Here is a 22,961-nt window from a genome sequence, read left to right as displayed (position 1 = left end):
AGGTCAGACACTCCACTAGCATGGCCACCCTGAAAGTAATTCATCTGCTACTCCACTAATACGGCTTTCAAGCTGGCTGAGGAAGATCCCAGAAAAGGAAAAACCACTTAGATACAGACAGAAAATGGTTATCACTCTTCAAACACAAGTACGGTCACCCATTCCAAGAAAGTGTGATGAAGAGTCAAATTCATGTATAAGAGCTACATAATGTAGCCTACAATGTCCCCCTGCAGCAAAGATGCCTGAAAGCACTACTGCTGCCCTTGAGTCAGCAAGACACCACCCCATCAGAGGACACATTAGACTGCAGCACATCTTAACGCAGATGTCCTCTGGACTGGACCCAACACCAGATGATCAGGTGCGGAGAATTCCAGGACAACAAAGCATGTCCATAGCTCTGGATTATTAACGGAGGCTCCGGCACCTGCCAGCAATAATCACCCTTCTCACTGGCATCAGCCCAAAACATCCACTCCAGCCAAGATATGCTCCACTGTGGGGATGTAGCTGGGAGGAAATTTCCACTGCACCATCCTGAACCCTCACTCAGCAACAGATGCTATGAACTGAATTCAGCTGGTTGTTCATACTCTAGAATATTGCAGCTCATTGATGACTGGAACATTCTGCACTCAGCCAGCACGTCCACAGAGCTCCTCATCACCCTCTCTGTAAATGACATGGTTGAAACCTATAGTGATTGATCTTGTACCCACCTCTCTGAAGTGTGCTTCTTGACAGTTCTGCCACCAGGTTTCTCCAAGAGCACAATGTCCTCTAGATCACAGCACAGAGACGTCGGACTGAACTCTGGGGAGGAAAAGGTCTCGGTCCTAATTCTCTTCACCTTGGGTGCAGCATTTGATACCACTGATCGTGACATCTGTTAAACTATTTTAAAATTATGCCTACTGATATCTTCCCTGTCCTTGGATTGCCCAACAAGCCAAGGTTGTTGTACTCATCAACTAATCTGAGTAAAACAGTCACCACCCAAAATATCATATCACTGTGCCCCAACTGAGAATCAGTGAAGTACAGTGTTTTATTGCTGCTGCTGTGGTGTTTGTGAAGGGTGTTATGGGTGAACTGGCTGTAGAAGGAATAGAAAGTGAGTCTCTGAAGTATGTGACTGCGCAACAAGCTGCAGCCACAGCATGACATAGCTGCCTCATGATTAGACGTCAACCATTGGGAGTCAGGTAATAGTGGAGGTGCCCATGCATTATATTTGTCATGTGGCTGAGCTCGGTGGAGAGCTGATAAACTCAAACATTGTTCTAAAATTCAAAGAATTTCCTTGTCAATAGGTACATCAGCTCAGAGTGATGCTTTTATGGCAGCAGGGACCTGATTTCCCATTACGGCAGAGGCATCATCTACCAAAAATCTGACCTTGACCTCCTAAAATAGGGGTGGGAACTCAAATCAAAAGGTCTCAAAAGGTTTTACAAACTCCCCAAATTAACTGAAAAATTCTACATAAATACTACTAAAATACAGGGTCTGCAGCTAGAGTAGACCATGTTGTTGCCCGTGTTAATGCCAGTTTGTCTCTTCTGTCTAAAATGTTTCTCATTTACTGGAGTTTTCCTGAAATATCTAAAATACCTGAATCACTAGTGACAACGCCTGTAAAGTTATTGACTCATTCTCCTACAAACTCATTCCAATTTGAGTATATTTTATTGCACAGCTGCACCACCTAAATCATGTTTGTTCCAGATTGGCCTTTGTTCTTACAGTGTGTGTCAATTCATCATCTTTCCAAATGGTAGTATTTCTGCATGCCCCCCCCCCTCCCCCAAGATCACAAAGAAAGGAGACAGTTGGTTTTTCTAGTTGATTTTACTCTTAAGAGAAATCAAAGAAACAGCTATAACTTCTAAAAACAATACTTCAACAATAGGTTCATCAAAATATCTGTACAGGATTCTTAGCAATATCAAAAACAAAAACTGTTGAACTGGAAATGACAGAACTTCTCGCACAAATAGTACACGTTGAAAAATCCACTAAATGATTGACAACTATTTTACTCACGACCAAACTGACTTAAAACAGTTCAAAATAACTGGTACAAATAAAAATATGATCGTGTCTGATCAAACCTTTTAGTCTTTATCGAAGACATTTGTTAAAGATCTTATGATGTGCTCTGTATTCTCAACAGTCCTCACATTGCTTTACATCATTTACAAATGCATCAAATACCACGACAAATTTACAGTTCGGGAATTACACCTGCAAGTATGTGGCACAGAAAACTGGAAAAAAAACAAAAACAAACAAACCCAGAACATAATAAAAAGGTACCTGGCTCAACTGGTAACAGCCACAATCTCTGTGGGAGAACAGACACCACTCAATAGTACAAAAAAAAGGTGATTTCATATGGAGGTGCAATACATCATGTAAGGCATGACAGGTTTTCAAGTTGCCAGTTGGGTAAAATCAGGTAGATGCTATTCAAACTGCTTTGGAGGAGGACCCGTGAGACTGTTGGTGTTCCTCCAGTAGGTGAGGAAAAGCAAAGGCTTTGTCACATTCATTGCATTCGTACACAATTTGACCAACGTGGCTTTCTTGGTGCTGCCAGAGCAGAGATAACTGGCTGAAGGATTTGTAGCACATGTCACAGCGGTGCTTTCCGACTTCTTTCTCGGCGTGGAACCTCTTATGCAAAGACAGCTCACTGGAGGTGCTGAATTCGGCGGAGCACTGGGTACATTTGAATTTATCCGCTGGTTTATTTGTGTTTTTAGTTTTCGCTTGCTCGTGCCGTAGCTCGTGTTTCCGAAGGTAGCGCCTCAGGGAGAAGAATTTTCCGCAGATCTTACATTTGAAGGCCTTCCCAAGTGAGTGTTTTTTATTTTGATGGTCCAAAAGACTACTCTTTGAAGAGAACTGCATTGAGCAAATGGGGCAATGGTAAAAGTCCTCTCCAGTCACGTCTACTTCCTCCTCCTCCCCCGGCGGGTGACAGCGTGTCACTTTGGGGGTTTTAGCCAATGGAGAGGAGTTTGCTGTGGATTTCTGATGAGAACAGCTGTGCTGGCGGAAAGCATCGGTGCCCAAAAAGCTGTGGCCACACTCTGAGCACTCATATTTAGCAGCGGATATCAGATGATTATCATTGGGGAGCTGACCTACAGTGCGAGGTTTATTCTTAGGAACGCTGGAATCCAGTGAACACTCGGAATGGGCAGGAAAGTGACAAATCAGTTCGGTAGCAGTGGCGAAACACTGAAAGCAAACTGGACATTTGAAGCCGCCTGAAGGGGTGCCGTCTTTCTTTTCAACCTGCAGTTCATCGGGTACTCTGCTGACATGGCTTTCAAGATGGCTGAGGAAGTTCTCAGAGGAGAAAAAACTAGTGTCACATCTATTACACTGATACTCACTTCTGGGCCGAGATGCTTGGTGGCTGTTGTTGTGCTTTTTCAGGTGAGATGCATGCAGAAAATGTTTATCACACTTCCTACACGAGTACAGTCGCCCTTTGGATTCCAAGCAACCGTGTTCCGAGAGATCCTCTGGGTCTTTGAAGCGTTCATTGCACACGCCGCAGCGGTATTTGAATTCTCTCTGCCAGCCATCAGGATCTGCAGCAGGGTTTTGATTTTCTTCTTTGGAACCTGGAGAGTGGTGCTCATTTGACTTCGAGTGGCTCTTGCGATGTTCAGCTCTGCTACTCTTCGACGGGAAGACGCGATTGCAGATGTCACAAGGGAAACTCTCCTCGCGGTGGATGGCCATGTGCTCCGCCAGGTGTAAGGGGACTTTGAAACTGAAGTGACACTTGGAGCAACGGTAGGGACGTTTTCTTCCATGAGTGTGTTTATGTTTGCGAAGTGAAAAGAGAGAGACAAAGCCTCTGCCACAAAGTTTACACTGAAATTCGGACTTGTGCATTCGCTGATGTTGCTGCAGCTGAGACGCCTGGTAAAAGCATTTGCCACATTCTGAACATTCATGCGGTTTTTTGCCCAGGTGACACAACTGATGATCCTCAAGACTTTCTGATGTTGGGAATGTCTTGCCACATACATGGCACGGGAAGTAATCTGCAGAGTCCGAGTCACTGTCCGCCGTGCTGTCACTGTCATAGATATCGCTGTCTTCGCCTGCCGTGCTGGCCTGGCTGCTTGGTGGTTTCTCTGTGCCCTGTTCCTGTACAGTCATCTTGAATCCAACTCTCTCCTGTTTGTGGCACTGACTGTAGTGTCTATACAGTGATTTTTTTAAGGAGTAGGCCTTGTTGCAGAAACGACAATGGAATGCATTTTCTGGATGATCTCCGCTGAAATGCTCACACAAAGAGATTTTTGTCCGAAATCTGAGATGACACAGTTTGCAAGCAAAAGATCTTGATGGGTCATGACATGGTTTATGTTCTTCAAGCTCTGACAAGGTAGAAAACTGCTTTGGGCATTCAGGACACGAGATGCTGTCGTCTTTCATTTCCTCGTGCATCTTCATGTGTTTTTCTAGATAGGCTGAGCTGGCAAACACGCGCTTACATTTATGACATGTATTGCACCTTTTCGCTTGCTCCTCCCTTCCGTGGTCTTCAAGGTGACTGATCAGCATTAAGCCATCCGTGAACGTCTTCTCACATTCTGAACATTGGTATTGAACTGCTTTCTTCTCAATGCCTGGGTTGCTTTGAGATTTATTCCCTTCAAGACTGTCTGGGCCTGAAATGTTCTGCCAACTTCCACTTGAATTAGAGTCATCTTTGAAATGTGTAGGGGAATCATTAAGGGCAAAATCAATGTGAGCTTTCAGAGGGGTTTCCATCTGCCAGGCCGTGTTATCTTGGGAATTAGTTTCAGACTTACACTTCCTTTGGTGAAGATAAAGCAGACTTTTATTCCAGAAGCCTCTGCTGCATATCCTACACCGAAAAGGAACTTCTTTTTTATGTACACGTAGATGACCACTCAGTCCAGCCCTATTTATAAATTTCATGTTACATTCAGGGCAAGATAATGGAGTGAGGTCCTTTCTTTTTTCAACCTTCGAGCCTATATGAGGGGGGTCACTGAGTGGTTTGTTGTAACTGTCCTCCAAGGGCTCTTCTTTGATTTTCATCATTTTTGAGAGATGATGTTGCAGGGGTGCAGCAACCACTGTAGGATCCATCGTTTCTACCTTGTGAGCAGCGACGTAGTGCTCCTGCAGCTGTGAAAAAAGTAAAAAACGAAAACTACAGTATGCACAAGGGAAGCCTTTTGGTGGGCTTCCAGGAGATGGCTGCAGACTTACTGCTGAGCTTTTTGGGGTGGGGTTTGAGATGCAACTTATTTTGTGTGTTTCAAGCTGGTCGCTCGTGAAAAACCCGTTACATGTGTCGCACGGCACTTTGTTATGCTGTTCCTTTTTGGTGCACTTTAAAAAATGACGCTGCAAATAGTCTCTCCTGATAAATTTGTCACCACAATAATTGCAAGAATATGGTCTTTCTCCCGTGTGTAGGTAAGTGTGCACCCGTAATTGAGAGTTGTTGGTAAAGACACGGGGACAGTAACTGCAAAGGTATTTTGAATTCTTGTCAAAATGAGGCTGGGCCCTGTGAAGAATTCGATTTCTCACGACGCTGAGAGGTTTCGTCACGTTTTTTGTTGGGTCAGGGTTAGTATGAAGTGTCAGGCCTGTAGCTTTTGTTTTGGAAATCCTTGCGCACGTCTTCTTCTTCTTAATATGCTTCCTCAGAGAGCTTTCGTGTGTGAAAGAAGAGTCACAGGCCAAACATTTGAACGATCCAGACATATGGAACATGCTATTGTGCCGAGCAAGTATGGACTGAGTGGAAAAGCTCTTTGAACAGATGTCACAATCAAATGCGTCCTGCTTTTTTGAGGTTTCAAAGGTATACTTATTCTGCCATCCTTTGCCAACATCATCTAAACTGATCTTGGGAATGCAAACTTCCAGTCGAGTTCTTTCTCTTTTACAATGAGTCTGGTGCACTTTCAGATGATCGTACCTTGAAAAGCAGCTGTCGCAGGCTTTGCATCGATAAGGATTCACCTCGTTATGCGTCAAAATGTGGCGTCTCAGGTTTCGTGCTTTCATGAAAGTCCGGGTGCAGAATCTGCAGTTGTACATTGCGTCACCTTCGGCTTTGGGCACATTTGCGGTGTCTTTTTCAGATTTCAGTTCAACATTTGGCTCTTCCGCTATGGAAACTTGACTACAGGAGGCTTCATGCAGTGAACATTTTGTCTGAGTACTAAACCGCTCGCCACAGTGGGCACAGACATAGGGTTGCAACCCAGTGTGTGAAACAAGATGTCTCATGAGGAGCGAATTGTACCTAAAGGTCTGTTCGCAGTGTGGACATTGAAATGGAATCTTTTTTGCACTGCTTGGTTGAGCCTTGTCAGGGAGCTGCTGGCTTGTCTCGGGTGTGCTCTTATCAAGATCGCTTTGTGAAGACGATGATAAAGGTTTGGGCTCGATATTCATACATTTTTTTATATGTGAATTGTATTTGTTAGAGCCAAAGAACTGGCCACACCGAGTGCATGAAAACAGTGTGTTTGCTTCGTGGCCAAGGTGGTGTTTTTCCTGGTGACATTTTTTGGTAAATGATCTTGGGCAGTGCCTACACTGATATATAGTCCTTTTCTGACTTTTAACTTCAGTAGTGATTGGAGCAGGCAAGCAGTGCGCACAGTGAAGTCTTAGGTATATTTCACGGTAAAACTGCTTTCCGCAATTGGAGCAGGAGTAGGGTTTGAATCCTGTATGTCTTATCATGTGGCGCACCAAATATCGCCGATCACTGAAATTTTGGTTGCAAAATGGACACTGCAACCCAGTTACATGGGTGAGAAAATGTTTTCTGAGCTCACGGGGACCAACATATACCTCTTTGCACAAGGAACACTGCAGCTGTTCTCCAACCTCCTCTTCTTTTGCTGGAGGTTTTTCACTCTCTATGAGCTGAGGTTTTATTTTTAGTTTTTCCTGAGCTTGAGAGAGCCTGTTTTCTCTTTTCCTGTGACTCTCCAGGTGTCTGAGGAGATACACAGGATACTGGAACTGTTGATCGCAGTCTGGACACTGAAGCATTCCTTTTTGTAAGTGTGATTTCCTGTGCTGGATCAGTTCTTTAACAGATAAAACAGTCATTTTGCAGACAGTGCACTGCATTCTCCTTTCGTGAATGATTTTATGCCCAATCAGGTGGCGGCGTTTTTTAAATCCTTCCCCACATTCCATACAGCTGTATGGCGTGTCACCTTGGTGTAAACTCTCATGCTTCTTCAGTGTTGATGAGGCGCTGAAAATCTTTTCACAAAATTGACAGCTGAAGGTCTGAAAGGTGTCCATTACATTTGTTTTCATTTCATCAGCATTCGTATCGGTCTCTGCGCCGCTGGAAGTTGATGGCTCAGACCCGACAGGGAGAACTGAATTCCTGTACCTAAACAATTTGCCAGTGAGTTTAAACAACTCGTGTTTCTTAAGATGTCTGTGCTTTCCAGAGAAATAACGGAAAACAGCTGGACACAGGTGGCATTTGAAAACTCCTGGGCCGTTGTTCCTTATTCGTTTACGTTGTTGCTTTGAGGGTGTTGGTTCTTCATTTTCCTGGGACTGGGATTTTTCTTTAAGTTTTGCATTTTTCTCTTTAGTTCTCTGTCTTGTTTGGGCTTCTTTTTTTGCTTTCTCAATATATTCTTTGATGCACACCGTACTAACATGTCTGTATCGATTGGATGCAAACGAAAAAAGAGAACTGCATAAGGGACACCGATATTTACCATTAACTTTATCCTTTCCTCCATGCATACATTGATTGACACAGATTCGCAGATGCCGAGCTCTGTTGTATGAATACTTGAAATGCCGTGGGCAGAGAGGACACTTGAATTTTGCCGTTGCCATAATTTGTAATTGCGGACTTTTTTCATCTGACACACCATCACCATTGTGTAGATGGCGGAAATGTTTCCTGGCTTTTTTGGCTGTTAGGAAGCTTTCCCCACAGACCTTGCAGCAATGTGTTTTTGAAATGTCAATGAGCTTAACATAACATTCCGGCAGTTTTTCAGAATGTTTGCATGGGATCAGGTCTTTCTGCAAAGGTGTTTCAGCTTCAGTTATTGCAACATCTTGTTTAACCTCCCGACTGTTATTTTTGATGGCAGGTCCAGGTCGTTCCGCCTTTAATTGCCTGTGCTTGGAGGCCCCTTCACAATGCACCTGCTTGCACCTACCAAGCACTGTCTTGTGCCGCAGCAGTGAACCGCCTTGTGCGAAATATGTGCCACATCCATTGCATCTATAAGGCGTTTTGCCCGTATGAATCCGCATGTGTGCAACATACTGATAGAATTTAGAAAATTTGAGTTCACATTTGTTGCACTTGCGGGGGTGGCGTTTTCGTTTTTTCGACGAGCTGAGGGAATTGAAGGAGAGCGGAGGGCTTTTCTTGGCCACGGCACAGACATGTTTTTCAGTTTTTTCATTGTTGATCATGTAGACTTTACAAGAGCCACAGTACATGAGGCTGTACGAGACATGATGACTATGGTGGTGTTCGATTAGAGTATCTACGTTATGAGCGGTGTATTGGCATCCTGTGCAAAAACAAGAGTAACTTGTTTCAATTGTTGGCTCTAAAGATTTTAGAACTACAATTGGTTGCACGCGTTTTATTACTTGGGCACAAGGTTGTGGTTTTTTCCTTTCTGAACCATTTATTTCTGCATGTTGACTCAAGGCCGAATTGTTTTTGTCATCATCAGACAAGGATTCTTCCGAAAGAGGCTCACAGTACGTTACAACTGATGGTTCCTCTGTAGATCCATCCGCCTCTTCAAACGACCTGCTCGCACAAAGAACTTTGGGTTCATGAGAACTTTGATTCTGTGACTGCTGTTCTTCTGGAAAAAGGTTTAAGTGACTTGTCCCATCTTCCCTGCACAAGCTGTGTGCCTGCATGCATGGCTCTACAGTACTTTGGGTTTCTTGGTTAATAGGCATCGTTTGGTCATGACCATCACATTCAGCAGATTTGTCTGTTCCAGCAAGGTTTTCTTCTTTTACAGTAAGAGAATCTTGAGGTGGAGATTTTTCTTTCTCATGACAGTCAATCACTTTGTTTTTGTCCTTTTCTTCATTTTCCAGCACCTCAGCCTGACCAACAGGGGCAGGATCCAAAGATTTCTGGTTGTCAGGCTTTTTCCTTTCAATATCTCCATCAGTTGAAACGGATTCTTTTGATCCTTCTTGTAGGTTTTCACATATGCCATGTGTCTCTGTTACCATATCTTGGAGATTATTAGGAGGATTGGACTTTGGAGGTTGTTGGTTTTCAAAATCCTTATTTTGAGTTGAACCCACTTTTTTGATTTTCTCTTCTAGAGTTTTGTTTTTTTCCTGGTCCTCTTGAATGGTTTCATCTTGGACATTATTAGAGAGCTGTTTGTGAGAGTTCTGGTTTTCTGAATTTTTATTTTCATATAATACTACTTCAGTGCTTTTCTCCAACATTTCACTGCTATCGTTTGTTTCATTTTTGTCTTGATCATTACTAGAATTGGGATTTAGGGACTTCTGGATTTTACAGGTGTCATTTTCTGCTGAATCCAGTGTTTCTGTTTGCATTTCACTTGTTTTCAGCTCTATTTCTGTCACATTGTTCACAGCATTCGTGCCATCTGGCTTTGAAAGACTCTGGTTTTCTGACGAATCCAACTCCTTTTTTGGAACTTCGTATTTTCCCTCTCCTGTACTTTCAATTTTACAATCTTTTATGTTTGGATCATGGGAAGCCTCGTTATGTGGGGGGATCAAATCTTTCATTTCATTTTCCATGACAATTTCATTAAAGTCATTTTCCATCTCAACACATGTGGTTTCATTATTATTGTCTTGTTTCATCACAGCATCATCCTCCATTGAGTGTTCGTGTTCAATAATCTCTGAATCTTGACTTTGAGGGAGACCATTTTCAATGCTTTCATTGATATCAGACTCTTTACAATCTCCATGACCATTTCTAGCCTCTGAATTCTGATTTTCTGTTTCCACTGTGTTGAAAGTGGAAGAGGATGGACAGCATTCTGGATTTCCAATTTGGTCTTGTGCACATTCCAATAATTCTTCGTCAGCCTTTATAAAAGATGTACTTTGTAGTGGTAAAGTAGTTTCAGACACACTAGGACTTGGAAGCTGAGTGGGGAATTCCAAACTTCCAGTGTGGTTAAAAAGCCATTCCGATGAGGTGTGCTTCATAGAAACACCAGTTTTAGATTTCTCATCAGAGGTGTCTGCCAGTAATTTACATGGGGGACTTGTTTCATTAACTTCAGCATCCGAACAGCTACTGATGTCAGAGTAGTTTTCAAGAAATGAATTGAGCATCCCACAGTCCTCTTTGAGTACTGGTAAATCAGCAGAATAACATGAAGCAAAAGATTCTGAGGATGACAAGCCATCACCGGGAAACTCTGCAGGTATATCACTGTTCCCACAGTTTGGCAAGAAATCTTTTTCAAGTTGTTCATCAGCTTGCCACGGTGTTTCCTCAAACACACAGTCTGAGCTAGAATTTGCAGGTTCTGGATTTGTGTAAAAGTTTGCGTCGAAGCTTTTGTTTGTAACTGGAGGTTCAAGCGAAGCCATCGAGTCAGAGATTTCATTGGGTTCAGCAAAGTTGTCAATGTGCTGGGAAATATTTTCATCCACCTCTGTTGTTTTCAAAGCGCTTGGATCACATGATAGAGGAGGAAAGTTGTTGTAGTATGAATCCCACTCATGAGCCATTCTCAGCAAGAAATGGAAGCAAGACCATTTACTTTTTAAATTCCTGCAAATACACAGTTATTGAATTACAATGATAAGTCCTTAAACATTTGCAAAACATAACAGAAGTAGAATTCTAACCTTTTGTGGACAAATAAGGACTGTCCTTAATGTTGTTTTCATCTCAATGAAGACCTAGAAAACAGACATATTATATTATATATTGTGAAACAAGTCATTGCAAATCTCAAAGCTATGTGATGATGTGCTCCCAGGCTGCTGTGAAAGCTATTTGAAGGTATAATGTGTGAAGAAAGTTCCATTACTCTGTACAGCTCGGTTACAGACACACACTAGTGAACCACCTTCAGAAATGGCAGACTGATCACAAGTCAGTACCAAGTGTATTTGGAGTGTTTTAGTACTGTACTTTCATGTGGTGAAACAAGGTCTGATTTCTATCTGATCCCTAAATGGCAGGCCTTTATACATTTAGGATACTCGTTAATGCCATGGAAATACAATCTCTTGAAGCTGCAGTTGATCAAATTGCATTTGCAATCTCAGACACAGCAATGAAGAGGACCAAGGAAGCATAAAAGAGGCCATTCTGGTTGTGTTAATCTGTGTGTCCTTATGATTATGCAATCAGTAACAACTGCAAACATAGGGCCAGATTCACCAATATGTTCTTAAGAATCTTCTTAGATTCTTTCTTAAGTTGTGTTTAAGAAGTTTTTTAAGAAAACCCTACGTCAGATTCATCAATGCGTTCGTAAGCCCCAGAATTGTTCGCAGCTGTGTTCTTAGATTGATGAATGCCATCTGTTCGTAAGTTGAAAGCGCGTGCCAGGTGAGTCTAATTAACATACGATTAGCATAAGTCACCGCCCACTAGTGCCCATAAAAGGAACTGCAGCAGGACCCTGTCGAACAGCAAAAAGCAGAAAATGCCCAAAGCGAAATGCCCAAAGCTTGCCTCTCCACGCCTGATTTCTGACGCCGTGTTGAACAATCAAGAAAGGATGGCTAACACGCTTGATAAAATTGCCTCAACCCTGATGACTATAGCCAACACGCTTAAAGAAATCAACGAGAACGTAAAAAAAGAAGAATGTAAAAAAAAATAAACGGTAAAAGCTTGCTCGGATTGTGACAATAATGCATTTTATTCACAAAAGGGCAATTAATCGGCGCTCGACGTGAACCGCGTGCCTGCAGTCTGGCCCCATCATTGCGTCAGGATGCACATCCTCACGGGGTTGTGGCTCTGTGTCCAAACATCCAGCGCCCCTTTAACATGCCGATGGTGCGTTCAATGGTGTGACTGGAGCGACGGCGCGCATGCATTGATTGAATACAATTTCCTGTGGAGTCTGAGGGTTTGTCAGTGGTGTCAACAACTAGGGAGCTAGGGCTTATCCTCGATCCTCTAATAAAATAAATCAAGATAAAATCAAATAAAAAGACAGTTTGGCATGGTTTCCAATTTGGTTGATTAATGTTAAGTCATTGGCACATTTACGTAATTTTTAAATTCTCCGTAAATCACCAAAAATAGGAAATAAACAAATAAATAAATAAATATGACAGAATTATCATTGTAATATTGAATTTTATTGAACTGCACAAGAGAAGAAAACACAACCATGCCAACATGTCGGCACTGAAATGTGCGCAAGAGTACTCCTGAGTGTTCGTAGGATTTGTTCTTACCTACGAATAAATCCAGGATAAGAAGAAATTGGTGAATGCCACAATCTTCGTCAACTGTTCGTAAGTGGGACTTAAGAACAAATTTGTTCGTAAGAACGCTTCGTGAATCTGGCCCATAAATTGTATTATATCAACTACAGAACAAGTTAATTGGAATATGTTATATATGACAAACCACATAATAAACCACATTAAGCAAAAACAGTTGATTACCTTTGCTTAATTGTTTCACAGCAATTTAATGTTGCATGGCTTCACTCGGTTACCTGTGAAAAGGGAAAAATATATTATTGACTTCTACATTACTTCAACTTAATCAAGCACAGTAATACCATGGCAGTGTGGGCAGGAACCAAGAAATCAGAATCGCCATAATGCTTTTCAGCAGGAGGAAGCATGAAGTGTCAGACTTTCCAGGTAGATGGCACAGTGGACCGACATCAACAAAGGACATGGCAGCCAAAATCATCACCGACTGTGGAAACTTCACACCGAACTTCAAGCAATGTGGATTCTGTTCATCTCTACTCTTTCTCCACACTCTGGGTCTTTGACTTCCAAATGAAATGCCAAATTTACTTCATCAGAAAAGAAGGTTTTGGACCACCACAACAGTCCAGTTCTTTTTTCCACAGCATAAGTAAGACACTTCTGTCAACATCTTTGATTGAGGAGTGGCTTGATGCGAGGAATGTGAAATTTATAGGACATGTCTAGAATATTTAACTTTTCCACAATATTTTAATTTTCTGAGACACATCATTTTGGGTTTGTAAATAGGCTTCACTTTCTGAAAGGAGTGACAAAAATACTAAATGTTGCCATGATGCTCAAAATTATTTGAGATGTACTGTTGTAACTAATATTCATAGAACATGGGGATGTATCCTTGATATTAGTCATTATTTTAATTAATCTGCCTTAATCTTAGTCTGCAATACACCTTTGTTGCTTTGTGTGTATGACCTTTCCTGCTAAGGGCTTGGTCCTACCCAAGGTCTCTTCCTATTAAAAAGGAGCTTTTTCATGCCACTGCCTATTTGAGGGTTAAGATCTGGGTTTCTGATCCTGTAAAGCACCTAGAGACACTTGATTCTAACAAATGTTAAACTAACCCGATCATTAACACTAAATCCAACGATCCTAGTCACATGCCTGGTATGTCTACATTGAACTAACGCTGATGAAAACGCTAATCGTCCTTGCATAAATAACAGTATTACAGAACTGAAGTACCTAGTAGCATTTGAATGTCAAGTTATCACATTTATTGTGTTTTAGGAGACAGCAAATTAAACTAAACTTGCAATCGGTGACAGCAGTAGTCAATAGTAGGGGACATGGCTAAGGATGACAGACAGGAAGCTCAGCTCAGAAATAAATGAGAATTGAATATTGACACCTGACGAATATCATTTACACTGGCTTCTGCCATACGCTTATTAGGGGCATTTTTAGGTTGCAAAAGAAAAGGATAAAAATGCCAGAAAGTTAAAAATTGCTTTTAGTAAGCTATTTGTTGTATTTTCTTTATTTATTTAAAGGGAATTTAATAAGTTAGGATTATTTTGTAACTAGTTTACATGTTACAACAAATGGGTTTGTATTCAAATCCCAAACAAAGTCCTTTTTTGGCTGTGTGTCCAAGCCACCGCCACAAACAGATTCCAGTTCTGACGGAAAACACTGGACTGCTTTGTAGCCTCTCAAGTCTTTTGCTGTGATGACTTTTCAGGTATGCCTTGTGTTAAAACATGTGTTTTTTCCTCCTTTCTGAAGCCTTTCTGAACTTAGTTTTTGTGATGATGTCATCTGCTGACAAAGATCATACTGTAGAAGACATGTCATATACCACCACCACACTGAAATTTGGGCATTTTTACATTAACAGCAATTGCAAATTCGACCTCCCACTGAGAGATAGGTGGCAAAATTTTCCTCCACCATCGCATTGACATCCTCAATACACCCTTTCCTGCACTGGAACTCCAAGGTACATTGGACAGCACGAACATCAGCGAGTCGATAGTCAGTGTTGTTATTTCGTACTTGGCAATTTTGTTCCTTTGCAAAGTTTACAACTGTAGTCCAGGTGAAACAGCAAAGTGCTAATGCAGTGAAGGAGGATGGAATTTGTGACTAATCTGAAAAGATAACAATGGACTGCATTTGATTATTTTGTCGAATTGATTACTCCATTGGTTAGGCTACTAAGCAACAGAGTAAGTTCTGAAGAATTTGTCGAAAACCTTTTTTGAAAAGAATACTGTTAGCAAATGCTGTGTCTGTGTGTCCTAAATGCCTGTCGTAATATCAGCTTTCTGTTCATCCCAACAGCTTGTTTCACAATGTATAAATAAACACACAATACTGTCATTACTAGGCAACAGTGTCATCTTGTATCTTGAGGTGCAGAGGCAGAAAAATGTGCCATGGCTCATTCGGCAGAGTCAACATGGTTTGACAACAGTGAAGGATGTGTACGGCACAAGTGGTGCAGCTACTGAGCTGGAGACACTCAAGGGGTTTGCCTCTGCCAAGTGGCTATATAGCTATTAAGTTGAAAAGTTCAGCGCGTCCCAGGTTGGCAATATTGCCATAGATAACTGCATACCGCACAGTGCCCGAATTCTGCCACCAATCCTGAGCAACTCTTGCTCTTGCCAGTGTACTATGTTTATTGCTAGACAAACCTGTAGCGAAATGGAAATTTACTGATCAGTGGCATTTCCTGAATGTAACATAATTCACGTATAGTCAATGTCATCGGAAAATTTCGGATCGGATAACAGCAGGAGAGCAGCTATTTCCTTGGGTAGCTTCCAGGGTTATTCGACCCACAATGAAATGTCACAACAATCCTTTCATGGTGCCATACGTAGTAATTCGTTTGATTAAACCACTTCAATTTTTTTCTATAAAAAACTTCCAGACTTTGTCTGTCCCACTTTTAAATTGTCTGGTAATCATCTCATAATTGGAGACTTCCAGGTAAACCTAATTTCAGATCTCACTGCGCCACTTCTCGTCTGCCCCACACCTCAAAAATTCCTGTACTTTATTGTTGGAACACACTATGTCCTTGCTTGTAGCTGTTAAAGTTTATCTTGTAAAATAAACACATACACAACATCGCTGTTGTAAGCACATAAAAATGGCAGGTATACATTTTCTGAAATTCTCGTGACTCTGATGTCATAATAATACCGACTAGGCATGCTTGGAACACCAGTCGAGAAAGTACTAAAATGCATCTTCTCGTCCCTCACAGTACCTCAAGTCGAAAGGCCTCCAAACCATGACATGTTGAGTTGTGCCATGTAGGTACTAGTGGAAAAGTGGTGTGAGTTTTGAAGAGGGGCTGTGTAGGCACTTCAGATCAGCGATAAGCATATGCGTCAAACTATGACAGACTGAGAGCAGAGTTAGCTGTATTGATATATTGATCCTATGAAAAACAGTATTCAAAGTGAATATTGATTCCAATATCAATACTTTTCAATAATTCACTATTTTCTGACAACACTAATGGGTGGTGGTTTAGACAGAAAGATAAATATATGACAGACCAGGTATAACCCAATTTATACTGGAGCAAATTACAAACTAAACCGGAAACCTTATTCAACATCTTTAAATGAAAGTAAAAACCATCAATGCCCTCTTCACACCATTTCAAATCATTTATTGTCATTTCATAGGCTACTGCCAGTATAGGGCCATGACTATGCTGGTGCGGCTGCAAGTTAGGAAAGGCTAATTTTATTTTTTGTCTCCTGACCAAACTCCTTCCAAAGAAGGACTTTACATAGCAAGTAGTACTCCACAGTGGCATCTTGATCCCTAATGAAGATAAACCACAAAATATTTTTCCCACATGATACAGTCATGTATAGTGCTGTCTTGTCTAGTCCAAAGTAGATACTGTTTGGTGGTATTGCGTACGGCATGTCAACATGAATATGGTGGCTAGCAGAGGCTTGTCAAGCTATGCTAGCAGAGGCTTGTCAAACTATGCTAGCAGGAAAGATTGCAGAGCTTATCTTAAAAACTAAACATAACAAATAGCAACTGTTTTGAACAACTGCAAAGGTGACAACTTGACATTTTGATGCCGGCTGTGGCTTTTGTTAAGTGTTAGATTTGGTCCTGCTTTCCAATCTGTGTTGTGGTGGTACACCATCCAGGTCAGTGCTACCATTTCCACATTCCTGGCGCAGCTTCCTGATGGCGTAGGCTGTAAATGCGTCTATAATTTGGTACTGCTAGGCTAAAGGCATATTTTTACAATTTGTAAAGAGTCTGTTCCTCACCGATCTCCAGTCAAATACCACTAGATCACTGAGTTTTTTCCCCGACCAAAAGAGGTATGGAGAGGACTTTCAAATGGTAATAAACAGGCCTAAGAAGGGGGGGGGGGAACTAGATATGGATTAAAAATGCAAAATAAACTTACAAGTAGCCTATTAGGGAAATATTCAGCAATTAGTAAGGCTTAAATGGACTATGAAGTGGACAACAGAGTTCCTGTGAAACTGAATAATGTCCTTAGTCACTTGTTTCCACCTTTTTGCCACTTTTCCTATAGTACCTGCTCAATGTGACTTGAGTCAACGTTGTACATTTTGGAGGCTTTTCCACTAGGGGTACCAGTGCTCGGTTTCAGATGTGCTGAGTAGGTACTATAATGTTAAAGGGCTGTTAATGCTCAGATTGGTCAGGGGATTGACGAGTAATAAAAACAACGTGTTTCAGAAAAATCCTATCTGCCATTTTTAAACCCCTGCAACAGCAATAAAGTGCCTTTCTTTATTTTATAAAATAAATATTAAACAGGTACAAGCCAGGCAATTACAAAGGTCCAACAACAAGGTAGTAATTTTGAGCTGTGTGGTAGAGAAGGAGCTACTTGGTGACACTCCACTCAGAGAAATCAGCAGACATAAATGTGACTTCAACAAAAAACCAAAGAAAGAACTGAACGTTTTTTTTTAGAAAGGCCTGAAGTGTTTTAACGAAATGGACACTATTTACGGTACTGACCGGCGAGCAACGGGAGCGAGAGCTTGGCTCGACTCAGTCATGAAGTTGTTGGAAACTACATGGTGGGTCAAATTGTGTGGGTCGAATTGTGTGACTTTCGCCATTTTTACAGTACTTATTCCACTATATTCAGACAGTAAAGTTGTAGTTTTCTGGATGCAGACAATGAGCTGTCAAATTAGACATGGATAGTGTTAACTGTGTCTTCTGGTTTTATTTTACGATTGCTTTGTTACTGAGAAAAACATAGCATTTTAGCATGCCAGCAAGATTTGACAAACAAAACGAATGTTGATACTGCTTGTGGCTTTTGCGTGTTGCAGTTTTGCACTAAGCACATACTTACATTGTCTGTGTATTCTGGGTAAAATTTGCCTGTGACTGTAATAAAAAATTTATTTTATTTTTTTTGGCATTTTTACCAAGACTCAAGATAAGAGCCAACAGTAAAAAAGCAAACATTTATCTGAAATGAACGAGTTGTGATTAATGTTGTGATGCCAACAGCGTCACAAGAGTTTCAGATCACCTCATTATGGCAAACCCACCCACTAGGAAGAGGTACCATGGCGTAATGGAAAACCAATGTGGCTATATCTAAAAAGACACCTGTAACGTTTAAGACTTCAAGCCGGCGCACTACAATGGAGTGGAATATTTGGAGCAACATAAAATTTATCATTCATTCATCACCACCAGATCTGGATAAGCAGCTTCAGAAACAAAGCAATCTCTATTTTCAAACAGTCATACAGGTTTTCCAGCATAGGGAATTTGGTGATGGCCACCACTACCACCAAATTCCTTGCTGCCACCAGCTCACAGCTGAGCATTTTCGATCAAAAAAATCCACCAAGCGTTTATACTTGTTGGGACCTGTCATTTCAGTCAACCACCAGCTACTGGTAGTTGCACACAACCACCAGTAGTGGTGGTGGTGGTGCTGTGTCAAAATTAGCGCTGCCCTCTCAAGGCATCTTTGATTGTATATCAAATGGCACACAACAGAACCTACAAATTTAGATGATTATTGCAACAAACACAGATAGTGACATATCGGGAAAAAGGGGGGGGGGGGGGGTTACCAATCTTTCTTTTTCACCCAAACACATCAAGTTTCTTTTGAAATGTCTCATGCTACATAAATTCATATTAGCAGTAATTGTTAATGATATCACTTGTGCGGGTATTGCGCATTGTAAGGTTTTTTAAGCAAAATGAGTGCAAACAGAGGAGAGACAAGCCAGGTGAAGCAGTGCAGACACTGAAGAGGATCTTATAGGCAGGTAAATTGCAATAATTTAGGTTATTGATGAGATACGAAAGCAATGGATCTCAGCTTGGAGATGAGGGCGAGCCCTATTGTAGGACAGTGCAGCCTTATCGTAGGACAGCAGGTCAAGCCGAGGGTATTTAATATCAAATCAAAATGCTTTATTTATCCCCGTTGGAGCAATTGAGATGGCAAGCAATGAGGTACTACATGTGTACAGAACCAGAGAGTCACACTTTTTGACAGGAGGAGAAAAGGACAGGACACAGGTGTCAATGCTTCAACATGAGTTTTCTGTCTGTAATGTTTTCTGTCCAAAACAAATTCTGACAAACTTTGCAGAGTATGTGAATGCTGGAATGAAGACAGAGTCAGACCTGTTTCCTAGACTAAATGAGCAAGACATGTAGTCTGAAAGGGCCTCCTGCAGAATGTGAGAACTTAGTCGATATAGACGGAAAATTGTCTCTCTCTAAAAATGTTGAAATTGAATGGAATTCTCTTGGATTAGCTGGAATAAAATACTCAGTGTTTGTGCAAGTGTAGAAATTTTCTTTTGATCAAACTCTAGATGGCTTAAGCCTAAGGGCTTCCGCATAGCCTGTTGGCAAAGTGAATGTGTTTCCTGCTTGTCATTTAAACAATAGAGGGCACGGCATTTGTATTTGGTTAGCACAAAATAAATGCAAAAAAGATATCAGTTATAGCAAAAACAGGGGAAAAACCCACTACGAGCGAACATCCACAACAACAAAGGAGAAAATGCAAAATGCTAAAAGTAACGCTGGAAAAGAAACTATTTAGTTTGGTGATCCAATTACAGTTTACCTGGCCTTCAGTCCCTATCTGCGTGGTTATATTTTTTGGGAGGTGCACAACACGTCTTTATGGCAGTCACAGAAGATGCAATACCGACACAAAAGCCCCATAAGCTATGCAGACACAGAAGCATAACAAGTCCTTGACAGGAGCTATACAAACTGCGGATATTGAAAGGCTATTCTCTAAACTAAAATGTAAAACAAGTCATATTCATTTATTTTAACTTTATATGATTCAACATAATACATGTAATTTAACAAAATTAATCTAACAACTCCTAAAATTAAGACTTCCTTGAACCATTTGAAGGCACAGTTCATGTGCATCTTTGTGCCCACAAATAGGTAGCACACCTCATTTTAAGCCAGGAAAAACCCTGTTTTGAGGAAATTTAACATGGCATTTTTTTAATGGCATTTTTCCTCAGACAAAACAGAAAATTGAATAGGCCACCTGGCTCTGAACAAAGGGGCCCTACAGGACTGTATACCATGGCCATTCTTCACATTAAGATACAAATGGTAAAGCACCCACCACCCTCCACATAGACAGATAAGCAGCAGAATGTGGAAAGATTGTAAAATATCAACAAAACTGACTCTGTTCTTAACCGTCAGTCAGACCATCACCTTTGGTTTACTGATACAAAGGGCATGTTTTTCAATGCATTGTGTACAACAGATGGGATGGGATGAGAGCTCTGCAAGTATACAAATGGGTGATAGAATTATAGACCAGCTCCCTATTAACTATGGCAAAAATAATATCACACAACAAGATGTGAGGTGTCTGCTTGATTTAGTGAAATAAATGCATCAAGCACTGATCCCTCTCTCGGATTCACGTTTCGGCTCTACAAATCACACTATGACAAGGTGTGGCAGCTCAGAAGTGAAGGTCTGTAGGCACCACCTGTATTGTGCTGCACTACTGTTATAATGCCATAATGGAAGAAAACCCTTTTTTGGTTTTCCCAATGGGTATTACCATAGACTTGTACTATGTGCCTATTTGGTGCCCTTCCCTTGTGGAAAATGGGTATCAGAATTGCATCAAACTGCATGTTTAAAACAAGGTGGGGGGGGGGGGGCAAGCAGAGGTATGCTGACAGCATCAAGAGAAACGGTTAGTATACCGATCTGTTTCCCTACACTCACAGCTCACCACCAATTAAACAACAAAACCTTGTTTTCATTTAACAACATTCAATGTGGCTTGTCCCAACATATTGTAAATGCACAGCATTTGTACGTGTGCATGACACTGCCAACGCTGTGCACATGTGCCTTTTTACGTTCTTATCTGCAGCTTCTGGCCATGAAAGAGAAAAAGAGAGTGATGGCTCCCAGTGCCTTGTGTGCTGTCAGTGACTGGGATGTTTGTGGGGTGATGTGCAGACTCACTCATTTCCTGGAACTGCAGCTAGGTTCAAATGACCTAAAGGTGGTTTTGTGAATAACTCTCAGCTCTTCTAAAGAATATCTTAAGAGTGTGTGTGTAAAGTCTGCATATTGGTTAGAAGCATAATCATTGGTCATTTGTAAAAAATAACCTTACACCGACCAAAAGCGGCCACAAATCTAGGTAGCCACTGTGTGTTACTTTTCACTGTCTATGTTGTGTGCTACTCTAAAAAAATTGACCTATTATCATATCACAGTGGAAATTCCAGTCAGATCAGGATTCATATAAAGTTAGGCAGAATTGATTTGAAGCACATTAGAAATTTAAACATGCCAATATCAATGCATGATGTCATATTTTAAGCATTCTTTTATAATGAATAGATAATTACCTCAAGTTATATCTTTCAATTTCTAGTGCCAATTCCCATAAAACTTTCCTGTGACATTTAAAGCAGTGGTGACATACATATTTATGAAATATTCAGAAAATATTAGAGGACACAAATACCCAACGCTGTATTTAACCTGCATACTTACCTATAAGATTATTTTTGTGTTTACTGCCTTTTTGGGGGGAATTTATTAAATGCTACACTTTATTGAAGGGCTGTAAAAAATTGTTTTGCCAAAGTCCTCTCATTCATGTTAATCTACCTGGAGTGTCCAAGCACCAAACTCATAACCTGAGTACACTGAGGGGAGGGCAGTTTAGTAGGGTCCCTATGGAAGACTTAACAGGGTTTACACTGAAATATAAGGCAAATTTATCCAGAATTACTGCATTGGAACTTCTGCTTTGTCCCCACTTCAGACACGAGACATTGTGTAACCGCAAACTTGGACACCTGAACTGCATTGTGGCATTTTACCAATGGCTGGATAAACAAAAGACCCAAGGGAGAGGAAACGAAAGCTACACTGTTATAAATAATGGTATCGGGGTAAAGCTAATGACATCCGGTGATAATTCAAGCTGACGCTGTATTAAACGGGCTCTAGCTACTAGCAGAGTGTGGGCTAACCAGAGGGTGCGCATAGACCAGCGAAGCTAACAGGAAGCTAATGGTCTCTCAGAAGATGGTATTAGATAAAGCTCTCACCAGATCAGCGATACGCGTTGTTCCTGCGTGCTTCACCACCGATTTTCTTGGTAGCGCAACACCTCCAGTTCTCCGCAGTAGTAATCACTTGAAATCCGTTGGTGAAAGTCGGCACGCCTCGGAAAACGCAGAGGTAACAACTGTCCTTCTCCAGGGTGGCTGTTGGATTTCGTGGTAAATATGTCCAAGGGATCTGTAATCACGTCTGTACTCTGTCCCTTCGGTCGAAGACCTTCGTGTTTTCTTCCAGCGCGTCGCAGACTACCTTCTGTGCTCTGTATCGGATAGAGACGCTAGGCGCAACTACGTGATATTAATTTGCGCATTTTCAGACAATGCGCCCGAAATTGTGCGTACGTTACAAGGCGACCTTGTTGCAGCCAATTGTAAACTGCGGTAAATCAACGAGAGCCCGCCCACTTCCCTGGTCTGCGTCTTTTCCGACAGGCACTGGCGGGGCTGTGGCTGGACTCCTTCCGGGCCACTACAGGCGCGGGTGCCTCCTTCTGCTGCAGCTGCTCCTGCACCATCTCTGTGCCATGGCTGCAAGGCTGCACTTCTCCTGCTCCCAGCAACCACGGTGACCTTTGAAGTCCTTGGCAGGGCTACAGTATACCATGGTTCAGTTCCAGTACTTCTGTGACTCTCTTGCTCACGTGTTGTCCGTGGTTCTGGAGGATTGAGTTAGGCTCACTTGTGTGCTGGACTGGATGTGGTTGGCCTGTAAGGGGTTAAGGTTTCAGGGAGCCATTTTGAGCACTCTAGTTGCTACAAAATGGCGCTAGAACTAGGTAGGAGCAAGCTCACATGGACCTGGGGGCGGGGGCG

General features: G+C 41.6%; 1 protein-coding gene across 1 annotated transcript; it reads right to left on the bottom strand.

Annotated features, from left to right (window-relative positions):
* Positions 1-1,835: 1,835 nt before the first annotated feature.
* znf1035 (zinc finger protein 1035) lies at positions 1,836-22,587 on the bottom strand. The gene is made up of 4 exons (XM_057045521.1): positions 22,134-22,587; positions 12,703-12,755; positions 10,915-10,968; positions 1,836-10,837 (listed from the first exon to the last, which is right to left on the bottom strand). The coding sequence occupies exon 4, from the start codon at positions 10,792-10,794 to the stop codon at positions 2,476-2,478; it is 8,319 nt and encodes a 2,772-aa protein (XP_056901501.1). The 5' UTR covers positions 10,795-10,837; positions 10,915-10,968; positions 12,703-12,755; positions 22,134-22,587; the 3' UTR covers positions 1,836-2,475.
* Positions 22,588-22,961: the final 374 nt, after the last annotated feature.

Source organism: Takifugu flavidus, chromosome 10 (genome assembly GCF_003711565.1).
Source record: "Takifugu flavidus isolate HTHZ2018 chromosome 10, ASM371156v2, whole genome shotgun sequence".
Lineage (NCBI taxonomy): Eukaryota > Metazoa > Chordata > Actinopteri > Tetraodontiformes > Tetraodontidae > Takifugu > Takifugu flavidus.
Note: the sequence above shows the minus strand (reverse complement) of the source record. Positions and strands in the feature narration are given on the sequence as shown.

Excerpts from the sequence above, each read along its gene's own strand:
- znf1035 (XM_057045521.1), bottom strand. The coding sequence starts at position 10,794 with ATGGCTCATGAGTGGGATTCATACTACAACAACTTTCCTCCTCTATCA.